Below are 26,451 nucleotides of genomic sequence, written 5' to 3' on the forward strand. Positions count from 1 at the left end.
TGAACCCCAGTCAGACGATTCTGTTTCTGGGTATAGTTCTGAACTCGTGTTCCATGACGGCGCGGCTGTCACCACAGCGCGTGATGGGCATTCAGCGCGTAGCGAGTTCTTTCCGCTGCGGCGCGACCGCGTCGCTCAAACACTGTCAGAAGATGCTGGGCCTCATGGCCTCAGCATCTCCGGCTCTGCAGCTGGGCCTGCTCCGCATGCGCCCCCTGCAGTTCTGGCTGAAGACGCGGGTGCCACGCAGAGCGTGGGCATCTGGCCGGCTGCATCTCAAGGTCAATCAGAGCTGTGTCACAGCTCTGGCACCTTGGAACGGCTGGTACCGATCAGGTGTAAGCCTGGGGACTTCCCCGAAATGTGAAGATGGTGTCGACGGACGCTTCCACTTCGGGATGGGGAGCGCTGCTCGAGGGCAGACCGTCCTTTGGCCTATGGTCAGAACGGGAAAAGCTCCATCATATCAACTGTCTGGAAATGCTGGCAGTGGAGAACGCGCTGATGCGCTTTTGTCCCCAAATCAAGGATCACCACGTCTTAGTCCGTTCGGGCAACATGTCTGTGGTGTCCTACATAAATCGCCAGGGCGGTCTCGGGTCCTGAAACCTGTACAGGCTAGCGGAACGCCTCCTGGTTTGGGCTCAGCGCAACGTGCGTTTGCTGAGGGCAGTGCATGTGCCTGGGCTACAGAATCTGGGTCCAGTCAGGCTGTCCAGAGGCAATGTTCCTGCGGGCGAATGGTCTCTACACCCGCAAACAGTCCGGCTGTTGTGGGAGAGATTTGGCAGGGCGGAGGTGGACCTCTTCGCGTCCCACGAAAACGCTCACTGCCCTGCATTCTTTTCCAAGAACGAAAGCGCGCTGTCACGGAGATGGCCGTGCTGCCCGCTTTATGCTTTCCCTCCCGTCTCCCTCCTTCCGCAGGTGATAGAACGGGTGAGAGAAACGAGATGTTCAATACTGCTTGTAGCACCTCTTTGGAAGAACCAACCATGGTTCCCAGATTTGATGCAGTTAGCAGATGTCGCCCCGTGGCCAGTACCGTTGAGGAGGGACCTCCTCTCGCAGGCCAGGGGCTCGATTTGGCACCCTCAACCGGAGTTGTGGTCCCTCCATGTGAGGGCGCTCAACGGTTACCCGCTGATCTCGCAGTGGGAGTGCTGAATACCATCACTCAGGCTAGAGCTCCGTCGACACGACGTCTGTATGCCTCGAAATGGTTGGTGTTCTCCAGCTGGTGCACAGCTTGAGGATATTCACCCCTTAGTTGTGAGGTGACGGAGGTTCTCTCCTTCCTACAGGAGCTGTTGGATAAGTGCAGAGCCCCATCCATGCTCAAAGTTTATGTGGCGGCCATCGCAGCGTTTTCTGAAACAGCGCTCGGTCAGTCAATAGGAAGGAATGATTTGGTCATCCGGTTCCTCAGAGGAGCTAGGAGGCTGAATCCTCCCAGACCTCCGTCAGTCCCTATGTGGGACCTCGCGGCGGTTTTGGAGGCCATGAAGGGTCCCCCTTTTGAGCCTATCCAATCGGTTAGCCTTCAGCATCTGTCGTTCAAGACAGTATTCTTGTTGGCTCTCGCTTCGGTGAAGCGTGTGGGTGATTTGCACGCGCTCTCGGTGAGCCAGTCGTGCTTGGAGTTTGGGCCTAATGTCTCAAGGGTCATACTCAAACCTAGGCATGGTTATGTGCCGAAATCCCTCAACACGCCGTTTCGGGCTCAGGTTATTGCCCTGTCTGCCCTGCCGGTGTCAGGAGAGGATAGAGACTCGAGTCTTCTTTGCCCTGTCAGGGTTTTAAGAGCTTATGTGTCTCGCTCTGCTGCCTTTCGGCAGACGGAGCAGCTGTTTGTCTCGTTCGGTGGACGTTCCAAGGGAATGGCTGTTTCGAGACAGACTCTATCCAGATGGATAGATGACGCCATAGCGTTAGCTTATGCTTCCAGGGGCCTTCAGTGCCCGTTGGGCGTCAGAGCACACTCCACAAGAGGCGTCGCCTCGTCATGGGCGTGGTCTACTGGGATCTCCTTGCAGGATATATGTATGGCGGCAAGTTGGGCCTCGCCGTCTACATTTATCGGGTTCTATAACCTGGAGGTTCCCGCCTTGCAAGCAAGGCTGCTGTCTGTATAGTCGAATCAAGGAGAGCAAACGAGTACTGCGTTCTCTGCCGTGCGCACGATTCACTCTGGTTCGCTTCGGCGATGAAATAAATCAGGTGAGTCAGCCTTTTCGAGCTCCTTTTATAGGTTGGGCCACACCTGTTTCGGCGGGAAGTGGCAAGAAGGGCGCGCTCGATAGGCTGTGCAGTTGCCGCAGAACAAGCCAATGAGCGAACGAGCCATCTCGCCTATGGCTGTGTACTGCTGCAAATGCGCTTTACAAAAATACAAAATTAAGGATAATTTTTTGCTTCAGTATTTCGTGAAAAGAGACTTTTCCCGTAGTGTCTTAGCTAAGACGCAGTACTCGTTCGCTCTTCTAGAGAGAACCGAGGTTACGTTTAGTAACCGAGTACGTTTTTTGTGCGAAGTTGGTGGATATCGCCAGGAACTGGAAAACGCTGTCGTATACGCTGATCCAGAGCATCCCAAACATGCTCAATGGGTGACATGCCCGGTCAGTATGCTGGCCATGCAAGAACTGGGATGTTTTCAGCTTCCAGGAATTGTGTACAGATCCTTGCAACATGGGGTTGTGCATTATCAGGCTGCAACATGAGGTGATAAATGGCATAACAAACGGATCTCGTCCCGGTATCTCTGTGAATTCAAAATGCCATCAGTAAAATGCACTTGTGTTCATTGTCCATAACTTACACCTCCCCATACCATAACCCCACCGCCACCATGGGCCACTCAGTCCACAACACCTCCACAAACCGCTCACCCACACAACGGGTGAAACAAGTGAATACCGGGATTCATCCATGAAGAGAACACATCTCCAAAGTGCCGGACGCCATCAAATGAGAGCATTTGGTTAAGCCGACAAACTGCAGTCAGGTCGAGTCCCCGATGAGGACGACGAGCATGTAGATGAGCTTCCCTGAGACAGTTTCTGATAGTTTGTGCAAAAATTCTTTGTCCAGACGATCTTGGAGGTGAAGATGCTGGATGTGGAGGTCCTGGGCTGGTGTGGTTACACATGGTCTGCAGTTGTGAGGCCGGTCGGATGTACTGCCAAATTCTCTAAAACATCTTTGGAGACAGCTTATGGTAGAGAAATGAACATTCAATTCACGGGCAACAGCTCTGGTGGTTCCTGCAGTCAGCATGCCAATTGCACACTCCCTCAAAACTTGCGACATCTGTGGCATTGTGCTGTGTGATAAAACTGCATTTTTGAGTGACCTTTTATTGTGGCCAGCCTAAGGCACACCTGTGCATTAATCCTGCTGTCTAATCAGCATCTTGATATGGTATGATAGAGGTGGATGAATTATCTCGGCAAAGGAGAAGTGCTCACTAACACAGATTTAGACACAGATTTAGACAGATTTGTGAACAATATTTGAGAGAAATAGGCCTTTTGTGCACATTGAAAAAGTCTTAAATCTTTGAGTTCAGCTCATGAGAAATGGCGGCAAAAACAAAGGTGTTGCATTTATAATTTTGTTCAGTGTATTTCAGCAGGGCTTTTTGCCATCTCACAATCTTGCTGAAACTGTATTTATAGGAACTAGGCCAGCTAATACAAGTTTTAGAGTAAAAAAAAGGGGTAAGATCTTTTTACAAATCTTTCAATTTTATTATCTTTTTTTTTTTAACATTGCAATAAAAATACACTTAGTTCAAATTCAAATTATCATAGGGATGATGCTTCTTTCATAAAAAAATACCAACTTTCTCCACCTGAAGGGTAAACAAACAAAAAATATTAAGTTCTCTGCGCTGAAAATTTTAATATCTGCTCTTAATATATTTAATTCAAACAGGCAGCAAAGACATATAATAGCTAATTTTGTGTTAGATTGGAGAATGATTGTTTTGGGAGATATGCAGCTGTGTGCACAGAGACAGTGGCACATTAAATAGGAGTGTGCTGTCAGATTATCCCAGCATGGGAATTGATTATTAGCTCTGACAAGAAGAACTATGCCCCAGTTATGTCAGGCACAACAAGACTCTTAGTAAAGAACATCCCTTTTAACATGTCAAATGCATGGCTTATTCACCACATACACACATACGGGGCCGTTCACACACATTGAGATTAAATAAACCAACTTTACACCCTATTTTGCAGGGTCATAAGTACAAAAAACCCTCTCAGAAATGCTTAATCTTTTGCTAATGCTAATATTGTGCGAAAGTGTACTGCTCTTTCCACTTTTACGTCCCTTATGCTGTTTTTATTTATTTATTTATTTATTTATTTATTTATTTAATATGTTTTCTGTCCTTTTTTCCCCTTTCCTCGTCTCTCTGATGCATACAGACACACACACACACACACACACACACACACACACAAAACCTTTCCGTAACCATCACTGATGTAGAATGAGCCTTTCTGCTTTGCTGGGGGCCGTTAATGCAGGGCATGACAGGTTGTCATGGTGCATTTGATAGAAGCCCTGAAGAACACATCCAAACAAGATACACTTGAAGAGAGCAAAAAAACAAACAAAAAAAAACATGGTATCAGATTACGTACATATAGGCTCCTCCAGTCATGTGCAATAAGATAGTAAGACTTAATACAGAAGCCCAATCAGGAGCAGTGATGCACGACACAATGAAAACCAGCAAGGGCATTGCAGGATGCAAGCTTTTAAATTACCATTATGTGTAACTTCATAATTACAACCGCTCATGTAATGTTACTACATTTGCATATTCTGTCTGTTTGTTTAGTCGCAATTAAACTTTGGCCCAGTTCTGAAGATTAATTGCATATTTATGGTGTCATTCGCTTCTCACTTTAATAACAATGTCTTAACAGCGTTTAGTGCTCATCTGAGGTAGAGGTGGTATTGTGACTGCTAGGCGTCCAATGGAAGTCTGAAATAATGAACATCAGTGGCACCCTGCAAGGACGGAGCTGTCAGAATCCATGAGCACACAGTTTTCTGAGCACCTGGGCAGAAGAACTCTGAAACAGCTCTACATGTGAGTCAGGTGCCTGCAGAGAGGACAGGTCAGAATTAGAGCAACTCTGTACCAAAAAACACTGATCTAGATCACTAGATCTCTTTCTCTCTCTTTCTCTCTTACACACACACACACTCTGTCTCGCTGTCTCTAATAGAATCCCTTTTCAGGCTCAGAGTAAAAAATTAGGATACAAAGGTAATTGTGACTTTATTCCTTTTGATTGTGACCATAAATCAACATTGTGGCATCATAGCTCACAACTTCTTCACAATTGTGAGTTTATATCTTTCGAATTAATAGGTCATGAGCAATTGCAATTGTAACTTTATCACAATTGTGACTTTACTTCACATTATATTTGTGACTTTATATTTTACACAATCAATCACAGTTGGGAATTTATATGTCGAAATTACAACTATTACAATTAGCACTTTACATATGTCTCACAATTGCAACTTTTTTTTTAATTGCAGGTTTATGTCTCAAAAATGTGACCTTATATCTCACAATTGTGACTTTATATACAGTATATATACACATGTATATATACATACAGTACATACAGTATATATATATATTTATACCGTTTAAACTTTTTTTTTTCAGTTTTGATTAATAACACTTGCAGCTTTGTCTCAAACTTAAGCATAATTGCAACTTTATACAATTTAATTAAGGCCTTATTTTTCACAATTGTGACATTTATTTCACAGTTGCAACTTTATAAATTACAATTGGGATTTTACTGCATTTATGATGACTTGAGAATGTCTGTACCCTTATACAACAGGCAGCCAACTAGCAAGTAACAAGTCATGTTTCTATTAAAGGATGAGCCATTTTAATCTGACCCACCCACACTTCCTGTTTCAATGGGAACCAGGTAAATACAGGAAACAAAACTACATTTGTTAAACATATTCAGAAGGTTTTAAGTAGTTTACCAGCAAGTTTCAAAACCTTTGCTTTCACATAGCTTAATTAGTGGGATGAGAATTTTCTGATCCTTTAAATATTTACTAATTGTTTTATGCATTTATTGAGAGCTGTGGACATTCAGCATAATCGACCAAACAATGCACTCATCATAACACCATGGCTGAGTCAAGTGTTTCATTAAGAAGAACACACACAGTCAAGCTCACTTTGAGGACAGGCTAAGAACTCTTGAGGTGTATTCATTAAGAGTTGAGGGCTTTGACGAGGCCTTACGCTGCTCTTTGAATGTCTAATAAAACCACACTTCTTCCTCCGTGTAAAAGTGATTTATGGTGACTAACAGCACTCCATCCCTTCCGAGGTTGGCCTTCTCTCATCCTCAGATGGAGACCTGATCTGAGATCTCTGTTAATTGTACCCCAGGTTCATTAGAGCTGCTCAGCTCACCCTCTGACCTTATCCACCTTTATTGCGATCTGTGCCTACTCAAAAAAGAAAACACAGCTAATCCGTCCTCACCAAGAGCTCAGCAAAGGCCTTAATTTTATCAATCAGTTCATTAACAGACCGTTTCTCTGGGCAGATAAAGAAAGAGAGAATGGCTGGAGTGGATTTAAAGAGCGAGTTCATTCTTCACTTGTGAACAACTGAACATGATGTGCAGGACGAAGGGGGCGGGGTCAGAGGGGGCTGGCCATTATCTGCACTGATGTATCGATCCGGACCCCAGAACTGTGAATTAACACCTGCAAGAAAAGCATGAGAATTTAAAGTGTAATTGCTTAGCGCTCTTAATCTCTGCTGGAAGGGATCGATTGAGTGACGCTGGGAAAGCACAGTGTGCAGCTGAATCCATCGTGGGGTCCCTGGTGTTTTCATATAAAATTCAAATCTACATGGGTGTACCAAGATTGTTGTTTCAAGAAAATTTTGACACTTTTAGGTTCTGTAATTACCATTATTATTTGGGTGCAATACTTGGTATTCGTATACAGTATTTTACACATATTACATTTATAATTAATGGCAGCTGTAAGTAATTGTAATAGCAACTACAATGTGTAAATGAACACAAAATAGTTGTAAATTTAATACATATAGTTTACACACAAATGGTAACGTGTGCACAAATGTGAATGTAGTGTCTTTTAAATAAGCTTTTTTAAATATTCATAAACTATATAAATTTATTGTTTGATTATATAATATATAAATAATTAATATAATACACTGAAAAATATAACTAAATCATATAAAATATATGTAATATAAATTATTTGTGAGGGAACACCTTATGTTAGCAGTATTGCAAAAATAAATGTCTCGTCTAAGTTATAAAAAAAAAGCTTTATTAAAATTAAAATCTTTACTAAATACGCAATGCACCCATACAGAGCGTGTGATCTCTGTGACACCCAGATGTACAAAACAGACCCTCCTACCTCTGTAATAAACATGGAGATATTAGTCCCGTCCGAATTGGTACATGAAAATCACAGATGTCAGGTGGTAAGATCAAAACTCGAACATAGTTCCGTCTGAATAAGGCTATAGTAACAACACTAATGTGTGGAGATTCAGCGCATTGTGAGTTCCACAAATCTGAACACATTATTTGTAAATTGACTGTTAATGTATACATTTTGCACAATTTATCATCTGTAATGCCAATGTGAAGCCACTAGATGCCTGTATAGCCTTATATAAAACATATGTAAACATGTTTATCCAATCCCTAGTTGCGAAGAAATTGTCATCGCACATAAATTAATTTGGATTTGTGTCCATGTTAAAATATTATCAATGACTACTTTTTGCCTTTATCCATTTTTTAGTTGTTTTGCTGTTGTTTGAAATATTGATTTGAAGTATCAGTTTTTGCATTATTAAATCAGTCCTGTAAAGTATGTGACCGACCCTGATTGAGAATGACACTGCTCCTATTAAGCACTGTTAGAAGCAAATGAATTGATTCAGCATTTCAACACTGAATCCATAAGGATGTTAAATTTGACGAAACAGTTTAAGAAAGGTTGTATTGACCTTGTTAAATATCAAATTTTACTATGCAAATATTTTTTTAATTGACTATTAATGTTTTATATCAGAATATTATACAACACACTGATCTTTAACAATGCATTGGCACAAAAATGCATACCTTTTGGACCAATTTTGCACCACAGTTACCTCGACTTCCCCAAATACTGCCCTAACAAAATACAGATTTTGTGCACATTTTATTTGTACCAATATTTGAAATTGAAACTTAGCTTTATTGCATGGCAAAAAAAAAACAATAATAATAATAATTTAATTCCCAAAGAATTGACAGAATCCATTGATCTAATTATGTTGTTGAGCACTCCAAATGCAAATTTTGCATCCAAGAATCAGGCAGCATATGACAGTGCTCTAATCCAAAGGCATGCAGCCATCGTCAGATTAACAGTACTCTACCCCATTGATGTTGGGGGATCCAGTGGGGGGGGGGGGGGCAGCAATCATATTTCAGGTTGGCCGTGCCACACTTTATCAGAACTCTGCTAAAATGTAGTGCCAGTTGTTGCACTTATTGGCGCCACTCCTGCTGGTCACTCCTCGGCGTAGTTTGCCTAGAAATGGGCCTGGTTGAATCCCTTATAACGGTTCCTCAAGGAGCTTTCTTCCGCAGATGATTGACACATACTTTGTCACTCTCAGTTTTGCTTTTGAATGACCCTCTGTATATGCGTGTGTTTTTTGTGTCTTCATGTGAGAGAGAGGGGAAGTTTCACCTCTGCATCAGTGATAGACAACATAGTGTGATGTTAATGACACACCCTTTGACAGCTTGATTTATGTAATGCTGGGTGACAGATGACATTATGTGATACCTGACAGTGCCTTCCAACCTGCTTGTTGCTCGGGGTCACTGATCTACAAGCACATCACAAGGTCCACACCTGCTTCAATAATACAGCACTTATGGTGATCAAGGACCTTCTCCAAACGCAACCACAAGCCATTACAACAAACTGGAAAAACTGCTCTTAAATCAGCCTGAAAGAGTCAACCTCTACCTACGCTTCCTTCATGCTAGCGACTCTAAGAAAACAGATGACCAGGAAAGTGAGACCTGGGCCCCATGGGTCCTGCTCTGCTCCAATAATCCACTTTTTCTTGCCCTCCCCTGGGAGGAAACACTATCCTGCTGAGGATACGATGGCAAAAAAGTTGCTGAAGTTGTGACTTTGTGATGGCCAGGAGGACCAAAAAGAGGGCGAGATGCCGGAGGGGACCAAATAAGGATCAAGGCTTGGTGAGAAAGGCCTGTCTTCAGGCTGAGAAGGTCACCTGAACAGGGTCTGGCGTGGATCCAGACAGATAAAAGTCTGAGAGCAAAAGCACTGACCCTAGTGTCCTCTCTTGTGAGCTCTCTCCCGCTTGCCAAGTTTGCAATGGAAAGAGAGAGAGCAGGCCATCTGTCAGATGGGTCAAACACTGGTGCGGCAGAAATCAGACCATTTGTCTCACTTTGAATCTGCTGTATCCACACATTTAAGTACTGACAGGAAGTGCTGAAAGTATCTTCTGGACTGTTCCAGAATTTTGAGAAAATCTGTCATGTTGCTCATGTTTTGTCAATGTTTTTCAGATATAATTCCAAATCATGGAAACTTATTATAAGCAAATAGAATAGTACACTATACTAGAGATGTATAAATCAAAAATAATTTTGAATTGAATAATAAAGCCATATCACATTAGTGGAAGCAAAGCAGACAGTGAATAATTGTGAGTGGGATATTGCTTTTTTATAAAAGTTTAACATACCCTAAATCTACACAATATCTAATCCTTTGATTTATCATGTTCAGGACCTGTAACATTTCATTTGTAACCAAACCAAAGTGTTGCACTTTTTTTTGGTGAAGAGATGAGTATTTTCTTATCAGATGCTTTTTTATCACTTTATTAGAAGCACAATTATATGGTGTCGTATGTTACATAGAAACAACTGAACAGACATTTAGAAGTTTATTTTAAAATCCAAATTATTGAATAGCCAACTTTGTAAATAAAGCACTGTAAAAACTTTAGCATTTTTACAACACTGATGTAATTGTGTCCCATCAGGTAATCAAATGTTCTGCATCTACACAGTTATGTTTCTTCGTGCCTACTAGAACACGTGGGCTAAATATCATGCCTGTTTTACAAATAAGTCACTGAATCATTCACTCAACAGATTTTTTCAAAAACACTGATTCATCCAGGAATGTTATTACTGGTTGTTGCTTGGATACACATGATAGTCAATTTTGCTATGTCTTTGTAACTATTTTTACTGGTAAAAAATATACAACTAACTAGACAAAATTGTCTGAAATATAATTTACTCAGTATTGGTTAAGGACAAAGAGCTTTGCTTTTTTCAGACCTTTTAGTCTTGCACACCTACTTCTTGTTGCATACTCTCACTTTCGTTGAAAAAAAAAATGTTTTGCCATTAATCAGTACATTATTCAATGGTTCAGTCATAAAGAACTTACATGTTTAATTCTTGAATGAATTAGTGGCTGCATTTGAAATCGCATACTTCCCTACTATATAGTACTGTAGGTGGAAAACAGTATGTGACAAAATAAGTATGTCCAAATTAATAGTACTTTACTTTCCCATGAGGTTACAGAAGAGGAATTATAAATGGCAGCGGCATGAGACAACTGATGATGATCATTTGACAATGATAAAATGTAGTAGGTTGCATTCATACTATTTAGAAACTATTTGAATAAATCAGTTGAATAAATGATTCAGTGACTCACTCGTAAAATAAATGTTGCCCTTGCTGGCTTAATGATGTAACCTGCAAAAAGAGTCACAATGTTATATCAGACCTTTTGGATCACGTTTAGCCATACAAATCCGAGGACCAGAACTAACTATTGTGTTTATCATTTGAATGTTGACATGCTACTTAATACATTTCTAATAGCCATCTTACAGTACATGTGTTGTCCTAAATGTGAATTTATCTACATTCTCCTCAGGCAGTACAAGCCTGAGTGCACTGAATACAATTCATTTTACAATACATTTTACAGTATGTATTTCTCCCTGTTAGGCCAGTTTTAATCTGGTCTTCAGTGCTTCCATCATTGCTCTGTTCTGTGAAATTGATTTCTTTTTTCTCTTTTTTGTTTTTTGCAAATATTACTTTATTATTTTTCAAATGGCTTCAACATTTAGAGTGTCTGAATATAAATCCTTCACAATGAAAAAGAGGCTTGTTGGTTGCTCTCGATTTCTGAGCTCAGGAACATTACATTTGAGAACAAGCACCCTGTGGCAAAACACCTGTGCAATATCTGCTCTCAAAAAGAATGCAACATTTCATGTAGTTCTTTGTCATCGTCACATTTTTTTTCCCCAAGATGATTAAGAAAAATATTTATTATGTCAAACTCCAAAGGCTTAACAAACTCAAGACAGCATGACAACATAAACGAGAAATACCAGACAATAAGGGAGAAGAAGTGAGCAACTTAAGTACACAATGGTAAGGTTTGGTTACTTTATATTATGTTTTTAAATGTGTTTTAAAATTGCGTGTCAAAGATGGATGTCACTGTCATTTTACTGCAAAAGAAATTTACCTGCGAGTATAAATAAACTCAATAAAATCTAAATAACAACATGATACAAGATACAAGTGCTCACCATCCTACAGCTTATTTAACACAGTTAAAACAGTGAGAACAAAGCTGTTTTTAGACCACTTTGTCTTACACCTTGGCACTAGAAACCTCCGTCCAGAGGGAAGAGGATGGAGCTCACTGTGCAAAGGGTGGGAGTCAATTACAGCCAAAATATTTTAACCTTATAAAACTAGAAAAAGTAAGGGATTGGCAGTAGACCTGAAAAGTATTATGTATTAAGGGGCTCAGTGGTTCCTGTAGGTTGTCTACAAACCGGAAGGTTGGTGGTTCAATCCCCGACTCCACCTGACCAAGTGTCGAGGTGTCCTTGAGCAAGACACCTAACCCCAGCTGCTCCTGACGTGCTGGATGGCGCCTTGAATGGCTGACACCGCAGTTGGTGTATGAATGAGTGTGTGAATGGGTGAATGTGAGGCAACTTGTAAAGTGCTTTGGATGGCCATGTGTCACTGAAAGCGCTATATAAATGCAGTCCATTTACCATTTATTGTGCCATTGTTTAGTTTTTTTCAAAAGTGTAAACGTGCAACATGAGGTAGCCCTGTATGAATTAAATTAAATATTGTATGTTTGAGTTGGCCAGTGGTTCCAAAAATTTTTCTGCCGGGCCCCCTTTTGTAGGGAAAAACCCCCTCTCTCTGTTTTTTTTTTTTTTTTTTTTTGAAAGTATAGTAAACTCTGTATTATTGTGAAATATTGTCAATTTAAATTTAAAACTAACTCAATCGTGACAGTCATTCTGCTCATTTTGTTTTTCACAATGTACCGACTGGACAAATCAGACACATTATTATTTGTTATATTTAACAGATAAGATCCCTCAACCAACAACTGGATTGTGTACCTTCATGTCTGTGAACAACCCCCAGGCCACTGGTTATGACAGCAGCAAGGACAGCTTGGCCAGATAAGATCACTGCTTGTAAACAAAGTCAATTTAACGAGCCAATCTGCGCTAAGTACCTAAAGAAAGTTATCTTATTGAAAGTATTGAAAATATCACTTCTTAGAGCTGATATGAAATTACACTGAACATTTGCTGAGTGAACAGATTAGTTGATTGTAATATTAATCATGCTACAGTTCATTCTGGCAGCAGATACAAATAATTGTAATTAATTATAATTCATTGTAATTATTTAAACATGTTTCCCTTTTGAGCTAATTTGCTACAACAGTTTTAACAAGTATGACCACTCAGATAGGTGTTTCCATTTGTTTTTCTATGAAATATTCCATGTATTTTGAAGACGGGCTATGATAACAAAGCTATATCCACGGATAAGTGCAGGTGTCTGTCCTGCACTGCAACCCAATCGCAGTGTATCTTTAACCTAGAAAGAATGTGTATACACCCCTGCTGACCGCTAATTGCTTTGTGATTAAGACTATACACAGTAAAACTGAGCTGTACAGAAAAGTGGCGGGTAAAGGAACAGGAAGAGTCTGTGGTAATCACTCTCCATCCTTTTCAGACCAGAGGGAGTTTAGTGTTAAATGAACCTTGGGCTAGTGTGTGCACCACACATGAAAGTGAGGAAGTATGGGACAGATAACACTGTCAGAGTTTGGGTATCTGTTACGACTGTTAGGCTGATGTCTACAGTAGGTGGCAATTAGTCAAATGGTAATCTGTGTGAATGCTTTCTGACCTACAGTGGAGCTTCAATGGGTGCCATGGATGTCGGCCAACTAAGGAAACGGGTATTATAGTGATTTAGATATAGGAAGATAAACTGGTGTAATTTGAGGGGAAAAAGTTAAATATGTGTTAAAAATATAATAATTATGTATATATTTGACCAAATGTTTATTGTTTTAGTTATATTACATGCTGTTTTTAATTAGATTTATGTAACAGGTAAATATTGTTCACAAGGTGGGGATTTTTTTGGCATCGTTATATGGTTTAAACAGGAATTGGGTGATTACATGAGAGATGATGCATGTCAATAGACCCTCATTTTATTTTGTGTTATAACTAGTAGTAGATAGAAATAGATTATTGATTCACTCGTGCACCGTGCTGCTGTTTGGACGACCTGACACGCTACATTAGAGCATCGAAACAACATTTGTTGTTAAAATTTCATTTTAAAATTAACAGAAATTGAAAGCCTAGTTGTTGTTTTGTTAAAATCAACATTAAACTGTAACAATCAGATTTTTTTTTTCCACAAACAACATTACTTTTAGATACTGGTATCAAGTTATTTGAACTTGGACTTAAAGTAGGCTTTCTCACTTGCACACCTATGCACAAAAGTGCAAGCTGTTTCTGACTTTCTGAGAGAAAAGTAGAATGAGGATTTCACAAAGACTGAAAATCAGCTGTTTAAATGGATGTAAAGCAGTGAGCTAAGAGTGTGTTTGTGAGGAGAAAGGAGTCAGCCTCTGCTTGGATTTAACTCGGTAGTGAGTGAGGATTGCGCTAAGACTATATATTGATTCATTTTTACCTTTTAACCTTGGTGACAGACAACAAAGATAGCGTACAGAATAATGAAATCTAAGTTAAACTTTTAACCTTCAAATCCCAAACAATTTACCTCAGAAAATCCTTTTCTCTGCAGCCAGAACTAGAACAGTAGAAAAGAGGGATGGTTCATAAACGGATTTAAAAGGATAGTTCACTCAAAAATTATACTTCTGTCATTAAAGGGATACTCCACCCCAAAATTTACATTTTTTCATTAATCACCTTCCCACATGTTGTTCCAAGCAAGCTTCGTTTGTCTTTGGAACACAATTTAAGATATTTTGGATGAAAACAGGGAAGCTTGAGATTGTCCCATAGACTGCCAAGTAAATAACACTGTCAAGATCTAGAAAAGTATGAAACGCATCATCAGAATATTCCATCTGCCATCAGTGGTTCAACCGTAACGTTATGAAGCAATGACAATACTTTTTTGTACATGAATAAAACAAAAATAACGACTTTATTCAACAATTCCTTTGTCAACAGTCTCCACTGTATCTTTCCATATCACCATATGCTGCATATGCTCTTCTCTGTCAGCCGCGCCACAAGGATTTGCTGTTTTCTTTCAAATCAAAGCATAAATACACGTAGAAACAGTGCATCCTTGTGGCGTAGTTGACACACATGAGCATACGGTGATATGGAGAGACACAGAGGAGACTGTTGACAAAGGAATTGTTGAATAAAATCATTATTTTTGTTTTATTCAAGTACAAAAATTATTGTCATTGCTTCATAACGTTACGGTTGAACCACTGGTGGTAGATTGACTATTCTGACAATGCTTTTCATACTTATCTGGATCTTTACTTGGCAGTCTATTGGACAGTCACAAGCCTCCCAGTTTTCATGTAAAATATCTGAAATTGTGTTCCAAAGATGAACAAAGCTTTTACAGATTTGGAACAACATGTGGGTAAGTGATTAATGACAAAATTTTCATTTTGGGGTGGAGTATCCCTTTAACTCCTCCTCATTTTGTTGTAAACCTGTGTGACGTACTTTCTTCTATGAAATTAAAAGGAAGATATTTTGAGAAGTGTGTCTGTAGAAGAAAGAAAGTAGCAGAAGAAAGTAAGTCATGCAGGTTTTGAATAGCATGAGGTTAAATGAGGACTTTTTATGTGAGGAATGGAACATTTCCAGTTTACCTTATGAGCATAAAATAATAGTAGTAAAATTGAAAACATGAGCAATGTGAGCTGAAATATACACTGGATTAGACATAGATGGACTTCATTTCATTATTCCATTTTCATTATTCCATTACTCATTTCTAAATGAGTACACCAGCAGCTATAGAGCACTGTCAGTGTCTGGAGGAATGATACCTTTAAACTACTGTACATATTTACATGACCAGTGCAACAAAAGTAATGTTTACATTCATTAATTTCATTCATCTCTTGGTGGAAAAAAACACCTCTCACATCTTTATACTGTGTTTTATTTCATAAATATGGTAATTGAAATTATTTTCCACTGTGATATTAGTCTGTTGGCTTGAAACTGAAACAGAAGCTGTGCTGAAACTGTGGAAAACATTTCAAGAGCTCGTTTTGTAGAGGGAAAACAGTGACTCGAGGCAGCCTCCATTTCTGTCATCGCCACGTTTCTTCCTCTCTTCCTCCTCCCTCTGTAGTTTGTAGCATTGAATGTTCCCTGACAAGTACACACACAAATACATACTCAAAACCCATGATGATTAGAAGTGTTTTCTTCTTTTTTATATGTTTTGCTTTTAGCTTGAGAACACCTCTTCAGCAAATGTTATTCAGAAAATATTTATGTCAAAAAATACTGAATGCCTTTTTTAATTACGATGTAATGTCAACGTAAAATAAGAGAACCTGGATTACCACATTTTTCAATTTCCGGGCTAAATACTTACCCATTACCCTAGTTTATGATACCCTGCTCTAGATTTTGCAGTGTTAAAACTGAATTACCTTGCAAAAAGTGTGCAGTGTGTCATACAGTGCTACAATAGTTTAGAAACATACAATCAATCATAAACTAAACAGTGCTTGCCTTGTTAAATATTCATGAGCTTTGTTCAGTCACAGAAACCTTCACATGCTTTATCAGGTAACCTAAAACATATTGATGTACATGGTGACATTAAAGCCAGTCAAATTAAAGCCAGTCACGTACCTGTTGCAAATCCAGTCAATGTTATTGACCTCATAAATATGTAAATAAGAATGGTAACCCAAGGTTTACAAAAGTACAGTGTGAAATCTTGAAGCCTGATTTTACAGGATTAATTTCTAACTCATGATAAATGATTAATAGTGTGAGACATTGTGTTTAGAATAGCCTTGGTTAATGGTTTAAACTGTGAAAAGCCAAGAATTGTCATATTGCTTTGGATTAATTTAATAAGTCAGATATTGGGTACAGTGGGGCTAAGGGCGCACCAGGGTAAAAGATGCATTTAATTTTATTCTTCTCTATATCACTAGATGGCACAAAAACTTACCACATCGCTTACTAAACATCAGCATTTCACTGCGAGCATGGAAATTTAAGAGATTCTTGACCCAATCGCAGACTGCAATGAAAAATGTATTTTGGAATAAATAGAATGTGTTTAACATTCAATGTTTTTTATGTCTCTGATGATCTTCAGTGTTGTTGAAGTACAAGAAGTTAGAACATGATAATAAACTTTTTCATTTATTGACATGACATGGTTAGATTCAGAGAGTTAATATCATTTTATTAAGTTGAGTGTCTACCTTAGATATAAGCATCATTTATAATGAAACCATCATATTTAAAAATACAATATTAATCATAGAATATAATAAAATATATGTATTTTTACTACTCTAAAGACATAATACATTATTATGGGATCTCCATCAAAACTTTCAGATATTTATATGTATACCTGTATGTGTGTGTGTGTGTGTGTGTGTGTGTGTGTGTGTGTGTGTGTGTGTGTGTGTGTGTGTGTGTGTGTGTGTATGTGTATATATATATATATATATATATATATATATATATATACGCATGTATTTTAATGATAGTATACTTATTAAACAAAAGATGTATTATTAAGAAAATAGTACAGACTTGCTGAAGTGATTTTGTTGAAGTGATTGTTTAGAACAAAAACAATTTTAGATATTATGCAAAATGTTTTACTTTAGGTAAAGTATTTATGTATAATGTGAGTGGGTTTTAAACAAGACACACTTTAATGAGTTATTTGCTCCATTAAAATTATGTTTTATTTTTTTGCAATCATGCACTATGGGTGTATTGTAAACCCTGCTGTACTTCATTTGTCCATGTGTCTGAAACTCTTTTTTCTTGTTTGTGTGTGTCCATCAGCCTCTATCGTGATTGGAAAGTGGTGGTGTGAGATGGAGCCGTGTCTGGAGGGAGAGGAGTGTAAGACACTACCAGACAACTCCGGCTGGATGTGTTCCTCTGGAAACAAGATCAAGACCACGAGGGTGAGGGCTCGGAACATGCTGAACATCACTTCACACACTTACAAAGACACACATATACACACATGTAACTCTGGCCCTCACTTACCTATTTATTCCTCATGATATGATGTGGCAGTAGTTTGTGCTCCGACAAACACCTCTTCTTCATTTAGTCCTAATGCAGCATTATAAAGGATGCGGTGCTGAGTTGAACTTAAGCAATTAGAAACTAAATCAGTTCAGGACATCAAGAGACAAGTCAGACAAATATAAACTAAACATCACAGCTTTGACAGGAAGTACACATGACACAAAATTAAAACTTGATGAGCAGATCAGTATTCCCATACGCTGATTCAGTAGAGAGGTGACAGACAGCGGATCTGTGAGAGTCATGTGACACTGAACACAAGCAGTTAGTGTTACAGGGGGTTTGGTCCCTCCTTGGCATCTGCACACGTTTAAACTATCCCAAGCCCTGCTTATCCGATGGTGGCTGGATGATTTTCAAGATTTCCAAGGTAAGATCATGCATACAAACCCAATGAACCAGAGAAAGCATCTCTTGATTTATTAGTGTAATATAACTTTAAAGATAATTAATTAAATAATGTGCGCACTTGTGTCAAGCTTAAAAGCAAAATTTATACAAAAATTATTATATTGTCATTATATATGCACACTTGTGTCGTTCCAAACTAGTATGTAAAAAAAATATATATATATTATTATGCTCTTTCCTTACAACAATGTCAAGACTAGGAGATTTCAAGCTTCAAAAAATAAATAAAATAAAATAAAAACATCAGAAAAGACAGATAATGTGCTATTATCTGCTAGATTTCGGAGGAACAGGTAATCAGATCTTATTATATATGACTGATTATTCATAATTTAAAACTTATATTTAAATTTAAAGCTCACATCTTGTCCAAGTTTGCATTCATTTTTGTTTAAATTCAAAAATTAAATGTCATGTTTGGTTACTACACATACAAGAACCAGTGCTGAAGCATCTGGTGCACCATTTTGCAATTTGGATGTTTGAAGACGAGGGCTTTGGTAGAGATGACTAATCCAAGTTGATGCTAACTAAACATTCAGTCTTTACCTCACAAAATCATACATTTTATATGAAAAAATAGCATAAAAGTCATTGACTACTATGTTTTTGTTATTTACAGCACTGTCATTGTTTGGCAATAATTGCGAAGCAATTCTTCAAAGATTTCTGCTTTCGAGTTCCATGTAAAAAAAAATGGTTTGGGGCGACATGAGGTTGAGTAATTGAGATTTTAAGGTGAATTATTCCTTAAGCTCTAATTGAGATTAGACAAAAGAAAAGGACTGTAAAGAAACAACCATATTTTAAGGTAAATGGGAAATAAAAACCTGCTATTATTAACTATTACATTTCCTCTTTTTTCCCTTCATATCTTCCTTCCCAGAACACCCAGCCTTATTCAACGTTTTAGCTCTGAGGGCCACCGAAGCTGGCTCGCCTGAAGCTCAGTGGTGTCCTTCTCCTCATCAAGGTTGGCGTTTTCATTTTTTTTTTTTAAACATCTTGAGCCATATTATTAGACTTGCACATTTTAATCACTGCTCATCAAAATCATTACACTCCCAAGCATAATTATTGCTGAGTCAGTGTTTGTGTTTTTGAGCATGTGTATATGCTGCGGATGACTAAAAAGCCACAAATTTATTCCTCCTCCAGTGTCTATTCCCCCGTCAGCGTAATTTATAAGCGTGTGCACACATGAACATAATGAAAAATGTGAACGTGGCAGTCGGTGCAGTAATTACCAAACACAAACAAGTATTGAAGTAAGATGAAGTAACAGATGCACAAGCAAACCATCTTTGTTGTGTGCAGTCACACACTCCAAAACATACTGTGCCATTGTCCTAATGCAGCATAATTGCGTGCATGCAAACAGACAGTCACACACACCCAGGGACAGACTCAAATTAATAAGCGTGCAAACACACACACGGCATGTAGTCGGTAATAAGTGCATAATGCAGAAATCATTATTTTGCCTTGTCGTTTGCTTCCATTGTCTCCCATTTTGTAGCTCCTAGGCATGGTGAGGATTTGATTACAATGTATGTTTATGGGTTCACAGACATTATCACATTTTCTTTGAGGTTTGCAGGGTATATTTGTGTGTGTAGGTGTGCACGTCCTGTTTGAGTATTGTGTGACCTCCTAGCCTGGAGTGTCTGATCTGCCCCACTGGAGAGTTGGTATCTATTTGTGTCCAGCGTTGGCTTTTTATAAACACCTTTGACCATCTTGCTGGCTCAGTCCCCTTCATCCCCCATCCTGACCCCACACTGCCTCCCAGTCCTTTTAAGGCAATCTAAGCACGTTTGTATATGATCACAGCAAACAGAAAGAAAGCTAAATGCTAAAACCATCACTTGCAGTATTTTATTTAATTTTTTCTCTGAAAACTACTTTAAGCACTCATGCTACACACTATAGCTTGTTTACTCACAAACGCTGATGTGGCATCCATTCTCGTTTTTTCAAATTGGCATGTGAGTAAGAAAAAGCCAAAGCGTGTGCCTGACACCCTTTTTTCTCTTTTTTTCTTTATGTCTTACAGAGAGGGACCCCTCCTTGCCTGTAGCTCCAGACAAGGCAGGCCTCTTTTGAGGAAGGCACTCAGTGAGAGAGGCTGAGAGATGCCCTCACCCTCGCCCTGCATAGACCTACTTTTACCTGTTCCTAATGGCCATATCTTTCAGTTGCTTAAAATACAACCAAAATCACTGTGTAAACAAAAAGACAAAGTTTACATCTTCCCCCAGTTTATGTATCTTCATTTTCCTCATTTGAGAACAGAGATGGACTCAACCTGTAGCTATTGCACAGCTGTGAGCCATTTTCTCCAGGCTGGATAAATCACCTCGGGACTGGCCTCTAAATCCAGCTGGTCTCGAGCGTCAGAGGCCAGAACAATTTCGGTGGATAAGAATCCTAATCTTATTAGTATTCATAGGTATCTATAAACACATTTAGATGATGTTGAAATGTATAACATGGACATATTGATGGTATCTAAAATCTATTTACTTATGCAGAGATTTAGAAACATAAATATATGATTCCTTTATATTATATTTATATTACAGATATATCTCTATAGTTAAATTTTTTACAGTTGTAGACATTTCTGAGCCCATAAACCCACAATTAACCACTTTTCTACTGTGTAAAAAAGTAATAGGTGGATAAATGTACAATGACATGCATTTTAGTTACAATTTAACTTACTATTATATTGATATTTTTAAGTCTTATTTTTCATGAAGCAACTAGTTAAAAGACAAGCAAGACATGCAAGATCAAACATTGTAACGCTTGAAGGTTTCAGTGATTCATGGGTGGCCAGTGGTCTAAGAGTTAAATTGTGGCCTTTTTCTCACATAAATCTATCATATGGTTCATGGTGACTTTAATGTATTACGTCTGTTATTATATGGTGCATTTGTCATTCTTTGTTGAAGTACTTTGTTGAGATAAATGCATTAAATACATTAAATGTGATGGGATTGAACATATTTCATAAATCTCACCAGTGAAATACAATTTGATCAACCTAATAATTCCATTAATTCAATATTATATTAAGCTAAAAAGGTTTGGAAACTATTTATATATCTCGAAGGTTGTTTATATGTGACATGCATACAATTTAGATGCTGTCAATATGTTATTATTGTACATTTCAGTTTCTGTGTCCATGTACAAAAATGTCCTAGAACTACACTTTAATGAGATAAGTAAGGCGTAAGGAGTGTGAGTACTCAAATCCAGCCAATTTGTCCAGAAACTTTTCCTGCATGTTCTACAAATAAACACTTTTACAAGGAAACAGCATGTTCAGTTCTCAGAAAATGTAATGGCTTGTCGTTTCCTCTGTTTGAAACACGTTCTTAACAAGAGGCTTTTTTACAAGATACCTATCTATGCTGTTTAAAGAATCCCATCTGTTTGGATTTTCAGAGCAAAAGTAATCTGCCAAGTGATGGTTTAAGATTAAATCACATGATGATTAAGTCAGTTTGTCCCAAGATTCCTGTTAAACCCAGAGCCGTGATTGTATCTGTATCTCTTTCAGCTGTCAATGTCACTTTAAATTAATTTTAACACATCCATGCTGTCTGGAGTCTTGCTGTATGCTAAGTCACATTCAACAGCTGCATAGTCTAAACCAGATTACATTTTAGTGCATGGAACACAACAAAATTGAGATATCATTTGAGAATAGAAAAGCAAATGGTGTACAACAAATGTCTTTGGGATGTGCTTTTAACCCTGGATCCAGACAATCAACAGAAGCAGTAGCAGACAGTAGATGACACCTGAGCAGAGATGGAGGAAATATGGCAGCATTTGCATAGAGTCCAATATAACAAACCTTACTGGGAGAGACCGATCCATACATACTAGCAGGCAGCTGAAGACAAATGCATCAGGGTCACTATACTGCTTCTTGCGTAGTATGTGGGGGTTGGAAGCATGCAAATGCTTTTATTTGGAGAGGAAAGACCAGGGACATTTGGGGTAATGGCAAACTAAACAGTTAGCACAAAAAAAAAGAATAATAATAATAATCTGTCACAGAACTGCGAGCTAATGTTAACATGTATATAAAATAAGCATTTAAGTCCAGCAAAACAAAGATATTTTTGCATCTTTTTTCAAAGAAGCTGCTGTTTTCCCTTTGTCTCATGTTAGTATTGGTCCAATGCCACAGAGTTGCATTATTTTACTGATGTCAGCCATTGGCTGGATACCTATTTTTGATTGGCATGAACTGGTCCCTTTCCAGGGGGGATCCGTTATGATTGACAGCTCCTCCTCCTCTGCCGTGCCTTGCCCAGGATGATGGGAGCACGTGGAGCGTAACTCTGCCGCATGTCTCTCTGTTGGGTTATAGGGGGCCCCAAGGGGTGCTTCTAATTTCTGTCCCCAGTCACTCTCTCTGTCTCTGTCTATGTCTCTCTCTCAATCTGTAGCCCACACCTGGCTGCCTTCCTTCACATCTAGATGGGGAAATGTCAGCATATGCTTTATGTGCTGAGGGCGAGGCCAAAGGCTTGAGCATTTAATTAGCTTCATTGCACTACTGACATCACAACTTTATTATAAAAACGCCACCTAGCTCTGAGTGGGATAGATTGATTGATGGATGAATGATTGGGCAATTTTGGAAATATTGTATGTGAAACGATCATGCCAGTAAAGTACTTCTTTAGACAGACAGAGAGATACGTGGAAAGACAGGCATATCTATCTATCTATCTATCTATCTATCTATCTATCTATTTATCTATCTATCTGATAGATGGGTGGCGTGACAACTCAGCAGTGGTGTCATAATTTATGTGGCATATTTGAGATTGATATTAAACATTTATGTGAGGACTGCTATATGTCCGTTCAGTGACAAGCTTTCTGGAAGCGCATCAAAAGATGATTTGCACTGACATAAGATTGGCTAATTGTTACTGACTGTGGCTGTTATCGTTCGTTTCCTCCAGTCTGAGGAGGGAGAAGACAGATCATTAATAACGCTCTGATGAAGCACAATGTAGCACTGAGAGCAAGTCACACTCACCAGACAGACTAAATAGTGGTCCCTGAAGTCACAGAAAAAGAAAACGAGCGATAGAGAAACAGAGAGGAAGAAAATAATCTTATTTCCCTCTTGGCAATGCTACTGAGCTCTTTTGTGTGCAGTGTAAACAGGGAACATACAGAGATTGAAGATGGCAGATGGGCAACGAAACACATACATTGACTCACACTGGGCCAATTGCTCCATTACCAGTATACTAGATGTGTTATAGTAGACAAATTATAATTATCTATAAACAAACAATAGCTCCACAACTCAAAGGAGCTTTCTTTGCTGATTTGAAAATATCTAATTTAGGAATCGTTCTTCAAAAGTATTTCACCTTTGTTCTAAGCATGCATGTGTGTCTTCTCTCCCTTTCTGTCTGTTTTCAGATTCATCCCCGGACCTAACAAAGAGCTCCTTCACAGGCAGTGAATGTGGATTCTTTCTGTCAGAATGGACGAAACCATTCATTCAAAGGGGTGTTTGACTGGATTACCTGTGACTGACATTCTTGGGGATAAAGATGATATTTGCTCATTCAGTGCCAAGGAATATGACAAATAGAAATAAAGCAGGCTAATCTGTGTTTTTGATCAATGAGCCCAACGCTGCAGACTCGACCATGTCCAAATTCTCTTGATTTTCTGCATTTCTCCTGACCACCGTCCTCTGGTTCTAAACTCATACAGCTTATCGGAGCCTATTTGAAGACGTTACCTCCCTTGGTAAACTGGACAATCCTGATATAAGCTGTGAATGACTGTATGAAGGATCATGACGGATAAGCACTGGTCTGTGAAAATTAGGTGGAAATCAATCGATTTTTTTTCCATCCCCCATCAGTTTGTCGTTCCACGTCCACACTGGCATTGGTAACATACTAGGAGCTCGTGAAGTCCTGCTATTTCCCTTCATTTCTGAGTTTTCTGCTCACCGCTAGTGTCCCACATGCTGTCCGTTTGGAATTCCCCCCAAGTCAAAGGTCACCTCAATGTCTACTTGGGCCAAATATCTTTTCATTTGTCAGCATGCTCAATGTATTTTGTGGGAGCTTTGTATTGAAAGTAACTGTATATATTTCTGTATATATATATATATATATATATATATACATATAGATACATATTAAAAGACATCATATGAAGATCTATTGTGCCCTAAAACCTGTTCAGTGGGTTTCAATTAAGACTGTATTCATAGTTTTGGTTCCTTGAACATGAAATACAATTAATCCCTAATTTAAGGCTGTCTGTGAAAATACATATTCTCATGATGTAATGGAAACCCGGCCTATTTTGCTTGAATGAGAATTTGTTCCAGTGGATCCATTCTGAAAAAAAAGAATGAAATTCTTGAAAAAAATGAAAAGAATGAAAAAGAAAAAGAAATGAAAAAGAATGAAAAAAAAGAAAATTCATTAAACAGTTGCAACATTTTTGTACACAATATTTCAGCGCAAACCTATTTTTTTAGTGTTTTAATATTCCTGAGCTGTAAGTATTTAAGTCATTGTCATTCATTTCAAACAAGTTTCCATGCAAATTAGGCTTATTATAGATTGCGTTTTATTCACAAAACTGTACTACTACTCTAGTGATACTACCACTGGTGAAAATCAGATGGCAGATGACTTCATGTACATTTTCTACTGATCACAGCAAAAGTAATTCAACATGTAATGAGCAAATATTGGCAAAGAGCAGATGTGTGGAGTAGTCAACTACACTTGGTGCTGTACTGTCCCATTAAAATATGTCAAATGTTGGTAATGTATCCTCCAAAATAGTGCACAGAAGCAACCAGCAAGTTTGATAACTGTGCCATTCACATAATTTGCTGGTGCTTTTGTTTTGTTATCTGACATGCATAATTCTGAATCAGACACTTCAATAGACCCCTTAAAAGTTTGTAAACATTGCAACGTCTCCGGGTGGGCGGGGCTTAGCTGGAGGCAGAAAGAGGCGCGGACGCAATGTTGACAAGCGTAAGATAGCACGTTTTAGGAGGGATTTATTAAACATGGATGCAGAAGAAGGTTCGGAACTCTCCGAATATGTACAGTCACTGACTCTGCGGGACCGTGACAGCTATTTTTGTAAATTAACTCTCGCGGATGGAAGCAGGCTACCTGACCCGTATGCCATACGGCCATATGTATTAGTTTTGGGTGGTTTGGGGAATTTTGTCAAGGCTTATTTTCTAATGTAACCTATCGCTGGGCTAACTATGATAATCAATGTGTATCATTTTAAGAGACCATTCAAAGGATGGCACACACATCTATCGCTGTATGTTTGTTTAACATTTAAACTAACTAGTGCGCTGAAGGTTGGCGACTTTTCACCTATAAAACAGAAACTTGCTGATTTACTAGATAAAACCAACACACCAGTTCATATGCATAGATTATTTTTCCTGATATGAAGTGTGCACTGCAAACACGAGCATTATTTATGATCATCTCCGTCCAGTCTGTACGTCGTATTGCATTCAACCACAATTATCTTCTTGATTTCTGTGAAGGAATTTCTGCCGGGATCCGGTAAAACTTTAGTTTTGAAACAAAAGTGCTGTTCCTTCTATTCTGGGATCCAAAAACACAACAAGAAGACATTTTAAAGTCAAAACCTCAAACTTTTAGCGCACCTGGTATGAGTTCTGCCTTATGTTTTGCCTCCAGCTAGAGTGGTGATGTCACAGTGACGTAGGCGATTAAGGGGTCTATACAGCAAACAATGTAATTATTTGCCTCTGTAGGTGGACCCAACTCATTCTTAGTAATGGTTGCACTTTATTTTACAGTATTTGTACTTATACATGTACTTATAGTGTATTTAAAGTGTGTATATCTAAGAAAGTTCTGGTAATACAAGGTAACTACATGGGGTAGGGTTAGGTTTAGGGGTAGTTTCAGGGTTAGTACCTAGTTATTACATAGTTATTGTAATTACTATAATAAGTATATAGTATGTAGATGAGGAACAGGACTTTAAAATAAAGTGCTTCCTTAGTAATTTTGCAGGGATATCAGTCTGTCAGCCCAACAAAAAAGGTAACAATCACCGACTGGAACTCAGATTACCATTGATATTTACCTATAGCCAGTTCAGACCATGATTAAATTTGT

General features: G+C 38.7%; 1 protein-coding gene across 4 annotated transcripts in view; it reads left to right on the forward strand.

Annotated features, from left to right (window-relative positions):
• LOC132119402 (chemokine-like protein TAFA-1) overlaps positions 1-24,640 on the forward strand; it is a 183,274-nt gene extending 158,634 nt beyond the window's left edge. Inside the window, exons 4-6 of one of the 4 annotated variants that reach the window (XR_009426153.1) lie at positions 17,576-17,700; positions 19,128-19,214; positions 23,714-24,640. Coding sequence is in view for 2 of the 4 variants with exons in the window: in XM_059529311.1 (XP_059385294.1) it covers positions 17,576-17,700; positions 23,714-23,731 (143 nt within the window). In the remaining 2 variants the exon portion in view is untranslated. Of the gene's footprint in view, positions 1-17,575; positions 17,701-19,127; positions 19,215-20,297; positions 22,006-23,713 lie in introns of those variants that run through there. The other 3 variants (XR_009426154.1, XM_059529311.1, XM_059529312.1) reach the window with 3 other exon arrangements.
• Positions 24,641-26,451: the final 1,811 nt, after the last annotated feature.

This window comes from Carassius carassius, chromosome 38, assembly GCF_963082965.1.
Source record: "Carassius carassius chromosome 38, fCarCar2.1, whole genome shotgun sequence".
NCBI lineage: Eukaryota > Metazoa > Chordata > Actinopteri > Cypriniformes > Cyprinidae > Carassius > Carassius carassius.